The sequence below is a fragment of the Hypanus sabinus genome, chromosome 1 (genome assembly GCF_030144855.1).
Source record: "Hypanus sabinus isolate sHypSab1 chromosome 1, sHypSab1.hap1, whole genome shotgun sequence".
NCBI lineage: Eukaryota > Metazoa > Chordata > Chondrichthyes > Myliobatiformes > Dasyatidae > Hypanus > Hypanus sabinus.
The window spans coordinates 165777767-165783985 of record NC_082706.1 but is presented as its reverse complement, the minus strand read 5'-3'; the positions used below and the strand labels follow the sequence as shown (position 1 = coordinate 165783985).

Below are 6219 nucleotides of genomic sequence, written 5' to 3'. Positions count from 1 at the left end.
TTTCAATGGACAAATAATTTCAGCGGGAAGAACAAAAATAATTTGGGTGAATGTGGAACAGTAGCTTTAGAATTAACACATAAAATGGATCAATGAGAAGATATCAATTGTAAAATTATGTATGGTAAGCTACTTTGAAAGTAGGGATCCTATTACTATTATTACAGTAGTTAAAAAAGTCAGATAATTTATACTCATGTTAGAATTAACTTTATCTTCCCCCTTCTCATTGCTGGTTGATCTTTTACAAGACAGCTTCATGGAGATCACACCATATATTAACTTTAATAAGTTATACTGATTAAAGTAACTACACAGATGTAGCTATTTGATCTGCAATATGGGCCAGACTAATGGATAACATGTTGAGTGATGCAAAGTGAATTCTAAGTAATTGACTATTCCAAACACAGGACATCAATACTTGTCACGGTGTGCTTTCGGAGTAATGGACCTAGGTGCAGAGGAACAGCAGGCTTTCTGTCATGGGGGTCACTGCCTCTAACTCACCCCAGGAGCAGAGAAACAGCAGAATCCCAGGAGCAGACGGAAACCAGAGGTCAGACATAGGAATACCAACAGAACCAGAGGAGCAAATAAGCAACACCATGAGACAATTTATTCTCTCCAACACAATCCCTCCACTAAGGTACTGAATGGGAGTTGTGCTGTCTTTACGACAGTTATTTAGTTTATAATATTTTCGCTTAGTAATTCATTCAATAGTATTTTCTAGTTAGAATTAGAAGTGTTTAAAGTGTATTCATTGCATGTAAAATATATCGGCATGCGATGACGTCACATCCGGTTTCGCCGCGTCTTGTGGGAAAACACCGGTTTGAAATTAGCGCGAGGGTGGGGGCTTTCCACGAGGCTCACCTGAGCACAAGCAGTTTTGCAGGCATGAGAAATCACAGTGAGAGCAACGCTGTAAGTTAATAGATAATCGATATATTGAACTAAGATGTTAATGCTGATCCTGTTAGAAGTAACGACGGTAGATAATGTTTATGCTTTCGTTAGTTAAAGAGTCGCGGATAGTTTGCATGGAAGTGTATTTAAAGTAGTCAATGGAGCAGGTAAACTCTCCCTGTATACTGCACCTTAGTGTAATGTAGTTATAGTCACCTTTGCAAGTATTTACACTTGAAATGTGATATTAAGGAAGGAACAAATACTGTATCAATCTTGTATTGTTTTATCAACAGTTTTCACCATATGTTAATGTGAAGAGTGAACAGTAAATGGTTAATCTTACTGCGATCTGGTTCTTATTAACTGTGGTTTATCCGGACGTTAAATTCGGCGTTTCGTTACACCCGAAGGAGAACGTTACAGTGAAAAAGCGGCATTATCAGGTGTTTCAAGTGCTGCAATGTCAGCTCAATCCAGCATCAAGTCGACGCCGCCCAGCGACAGGGGCAGTAAACCGACATCAAGTAAGCCCACCCAGGCGTTATCAGGTGTTCCAAGTGCTGCAATGTCAGCTCGATCCGGGATCAAGTCGATGGCGCCTTGCGACAAGGGCAGTAGAACAACATCAAGTAAGTCCTCACAGGCAAGAGCCAAGGCAGAAGCCGCCAAGATGCGACTGCATTACGCCAAACAAGAAGCAGTTTTGAAAATGAAACAGGCCACCAGAGAAGTCGAAATCCGGAAAGAAAAGGCCGCCAGAGAAGCCGAAAGGGCCGCCAGACAAAGAGAAGAGGCTGCCAGAGAAGCCGAAATCCAGAAAGAAAGGGCCGCCAGACAAAGAGAAGAGGCTGCCAGAGAAGCCGAAATCCAGAAAGAAAGGGCCGCCAGAGAAGCCGAAGAGGCTGCCAGACAAAGAGAAGAGGCTGCCAGAGAAGCCGAAACCCAGTTGGAAATGACAAAAATATCGACAGAGTTGCATGTGCTGCAGCTAGAAAGAGAAGGAGAAGCTGCCATGGCGGAAGCAAAGTACATAGAACAAGCTGAAGGGTCGCGTGATCTGACCGAAGTAAGATCTACTTTAGAAAGGACCAGACTGGAACGCACAAGCGACTATGTACAATATCAAATAGACAGGCAGGCTCGTCTCCCCTCTCCATACGTATTCGATAACTTCCCCAGCTACGAGGAACCTCAGAGAGTCACGATTGCATCACATCCATACGAGGAAGGAAATTTACCCTCACGGCTCCGTGATGAAGTCAAGAATGAAAGAACCGACAACGCTCCTTCACCCCCACAACAGGACGGCGGGGAGGGAGAGGTTCACTCCAGGACAACAATTGTCGGCTCGAACTGTACAGAAGTTTGCGGTCAAACTCAGTCAAGCCGTTCTTGTTCCGAGATCTGCCTCACTGAGGTGTACCCTAAAGAAGCACAACAAGACATTACCAAGTGTAAAGCAACCGATGAGACGCTAGGCCAGTCAGTCTTCGCTCTAACGAAGTATGACAACAAACTTGCACAATCAGCTCAAGATACCATTTCTTTAAAAATCAAAGACACCAAGGTCTTCAGAGATGAAGCAAATAATGGGGTTGCCCCATTGCCAATCAGAGAACCACGCCAGCGCTCACCAGATAACAAAGAGCAGGCAGTCAAACGGTTCACGTCCTTACGGAAAACCTGGAAAAGGAAACCTGAGATACAGCAACGCACCCGATTGGCCCACGAGGTACTGTGCACCCTAATGGCAGAGGTCACAGCCATTATAAACGCACAATCACTCCTACCTGTGTCTTCTGACCCAGAAAACCCCTTTATACTTTCGCCATCAATGCTCCTTATGCAGAAGGCAGGAGCACCTCCTCCACCAGGAGACTTCTCAGACAAGAATTTGTACACAAGGCAATGGAGACAAGTCCAGGCTCTGGCAAATCAGTTCTGGCCTCGCTGGAGACAAAAATATCTACCTTTGTTGCAACAGAGACAAAAGTGGACAGAACCCCGAAGGAATCTTCAAGTTGAAGACTTAGTCCTGCTCAGGGACAAGCAAGCCACCCGCAACAGCTGGCCAATGGCCAGAATCACTGCTACATTCCCTAGCGAGGATGGACATGTCAGGAAGATCGAATTGAAGACTACCGACCAAGGCGATGTGAAAATTTACCAAGGGCCAGTTACAGAAGTTATTCTACTTCTACCCAATGACTGATTAAGAGACTAAGTTTTGTACTCTGCTCATTGTGACCTTACGAAGGTCAAGCGGGGAGTGTGCTGTCTTTACGACAGTTATTTAGTTTATAATATTTTCGCTTAGTAATTCATTCAATAGTATTTTCTAGTTAGAATTAGAAGTGTTTAAAGTGTATTCATTGCATGTAAAATATATCGGCATGCGATGACGTCACATCCGGTTTCGCCGCGTCTTGTGGGAAAACACCGGTTTGAAATTAGCGCGAGGGTGGGGGCTTTCCACGAGGCTCACCTGAGCACAAGCAGTTTTGCAGGCATGAGAAATCACAGTGAGAGCAACGCTGTAAGTTAATAGATAATCGATATATTGAACTAAGATGTTAATGCTGATCCTGTTAGAAGTAACGACGGTAGATAATGTTTATGCTTTCGTTAGTTAAAGAGTCGCGGATAGTTTGCATGGAAGTGTATTTAAAGTAGTCAATGGAGCAGGTAAACTCTCCCTGTATACTGCACCTTAGTGTAATGTAGTTATAGTCACCTTTGCAAGTATTTACACTTGAAATGTGATATTAAGGAAGGAACAAATACTGTATCAATCTTGTATTGTTTTATCAACAGTTTTCACCATATGTTAATGTGAAGAGTGAACAGTAAATGGTTAATCTTACTGCGATCTGGTTCTTATTAACTGTGGTTTATCCGGACGTTAAATTCGGCGTTTCGTTACACCCGAAGGAGAACGTTACAGGAGTCCTCTTTAAATAATCACAGAATGTGGGACACACAAGCCAGCCACATTTAACTTGACAAGATTAAACCAAAAACACTTGCCCTAATTAAGGGCTAGTTAAGATAACAGTTAGTAAATACAGGTGTTTAAGAACCCTATAAGCTCAACGTTCTGTGGCAAGCTGCAGAAACCAAATTATAGACCAATTGCATTAACTTCACAGCTAGGTAAAATTATGGAACGAATAATAACTGATAGGCTTACATATTTTCTAGAAAAAAGAAGTCTTATTTCTCCCTACCGAAGCGGATTTCATAAAGTAGATTCAATACTTAGCTTGGAATCTGAAATTAGGAAGGCTCAAACCAACAAAGAAACGGGCTTAGAGGTATTCTTTGACATAGAAAAGGCATATGATATGCTCTGGAAAAAGGGAGTGTTAATTAAATTAAAAGAATTAGGGGTGGAAGGAAAATTATATAACTGGGTTCTAGACTTTCTTTTTGATCGAACAATTCAAGTCAAGGTGGAAGAAGAGTACTCCAGGACATATTCGGTTGAAAACGGAACACAAGGTAGTGTCTGCAGTCCATTACTATTTATCATAATGATAAATGACATATCTGAGCAAGTTGAACATAGTGTGGGGAAATCCTTATCTGCAGATGATGGGGCTTTATGGTTGAGGGGAAGAAATCTGATTTATATACAAAGGAAAATGCAAGATGCAATTAATAAAGTGGAGGAGTGGGCAAATAAATGGGGTTTCAAATTGTCTAAATGTAAGTCGCAAGTGATACGTTTCTCAAGAAATCATAAACCATTTTCTATGAAATTATACGAACAAAAATTAGCAGGTATAGGTAATTTGGTTCCTCGCTTTGTTATTTGATGAGAAACTTACATGGAAAAAGCAAATTGAGAAAGTTACAAACAAATGTAAAAAAACAACTTATTGAGGTGTATTGCTGGACAGGATTGGGGTGCGAGCAGGTTATCGCTATTAAGTAATCATCAAGCTCTAATGAGGGCTACCTTGGATTATGGATGTGTAACATACATGTCAGCTGCAGAAAGTAATTTAAAATTGCTGGATTGAGCAAGCTCAAGCCCTCAGGATATGTAGTGGTGCCTTCAGAACACCTTCAAGTCGAAACGGGGGAAATGCCATTAAGACTTAGAAGAATAAAGTTAATGCTACATTACTGGGTTGACATCATGGGGCATAACAATTCTCATCCAGCTAAAGCTATACTAAAAGACTGCTGGGAACATAATAATTCAAATTATAATAGCTTTGGATGAATTGGGGATGCAGTAGCACAAAAATAGAGTCTGCACAAGCTGGAATATAGCCCTACAGTTCCATTGTCTGATGTTCCCCCATGGCTCTTTACAATACATAAGTGGATATAAACCTGCAAGAACTTTTTAAAAAGTTTAACTGTGGAATCAAACTGATAGGACAAGAATATATAGACCTGCATTTTAGAAACAAATTAGTAATATTTACGGATGGATCAAAAGACCCCAGGCCTGGCCACACAGGTATTGCAGTCTACATTCCTCAGTGCAAAACTAGCATTAGGAAAAGAACATCAAACCATTTATCAGTGTACACAACAGAATTAATGGCAATACCGAGTGCGTTATCTTGGATAGACGAAAATCATGTCAAAATGGCTGTAATTTGTTCAGACAGTTTGTCTGCATTAATCTCTATCAAATCAAGAAAATCAGAAAGTAGACAGGTTACTTTATTGGAGATTCTATACAAATTGTATACACTGACCGAAAATGGGGTAGAAGCAAACTTCCTTTGGGTTCCTGTTCATTGTGGTGTGGAGGGTAATGAAAAAGTAGACATGATAGCTAAACAATCACTCAAATCGTCTATAATAGAGGTCCAGATCCCTCTAAGCAAAGCAGAAGTCAAAAGCATTATAAAAACGTGTTGAGGAGATGTGGCAGAAAGCACTGGGATGAGAGTGAAACAGGGAGACAACTGTAACAAAATACAAAGGCAAGTCAGATACCAAAGAATATCAGGTGGGCATAGAAAGATAGAAGTGATCATCAGTCGTTTAAGAATTGGTCACACAAGTCTTAATTACACATTATACAAAATAGGGAAACATCCAACTGGGTTGTGTGAATACTGTAATCAACCAGAAACAGTTGAACATGTATTGATAAAATGTAAGAAGTATGAAAGAGAAAGAGTGAAGATGATAGGAGCGCTTCAGATAAACAAAAAAAAACGGACCTATGTCATGGAGTATCTGACTGATTTATTATATAGAATTTAGGGAATGCAATTCTTTTCATTCCTCCTGTTTATCGAACGATCCACACTCCAGTCCAGTAGGTGGCGGTAA

General features: G+C 40.9%; 1 protein-coding gene across 2 annotated transcripts; it reads left to right on the top strand.

Moving 5' to 3' along the window:
- The first annotated feature begins 668 nt into the window (after positions 1-668).
- On the top strand, positions 669-3819 carry LOC132381534 (uncharacterized). Of its 2 annotated transcripts, none has more exons than XR_009508074.1 (2): positions 669-3451; positions 3730-3819. XR_009508074.1 is itself a non-coding variant. In XM_059951059.1 (2 exons), the coding sequence occupies exon 2, from the start codon at positions 1376-1378 to the stop codon at positions 3125-3127; it is 1752 nt and encodes a 583-aa protein (XP_059807042.1). In that variant the 5' UTR covers positions 669-930; positions 1209-1375; the 3' UTR covers positions 3128-3810. The 2 variants fall into 2 exon arrangements, 1 of the variants encoding a protein (XP_059807042.1); XM_059951059.1 differs by having other exon boundaries at positions 669-930; positions 1209-3810.
- Positions 3820-6219: the final 2400 nt, after the last annotated feature.

Coding starts and splice junctions, on each gene's coding strand:
- LOC132381534 (XM_059951059.1), top strand. CDS start 1,376: ATGTCAGCTCAATCCAGCATCAAGTCGACGCCGCCCAGCGACAGGGGC.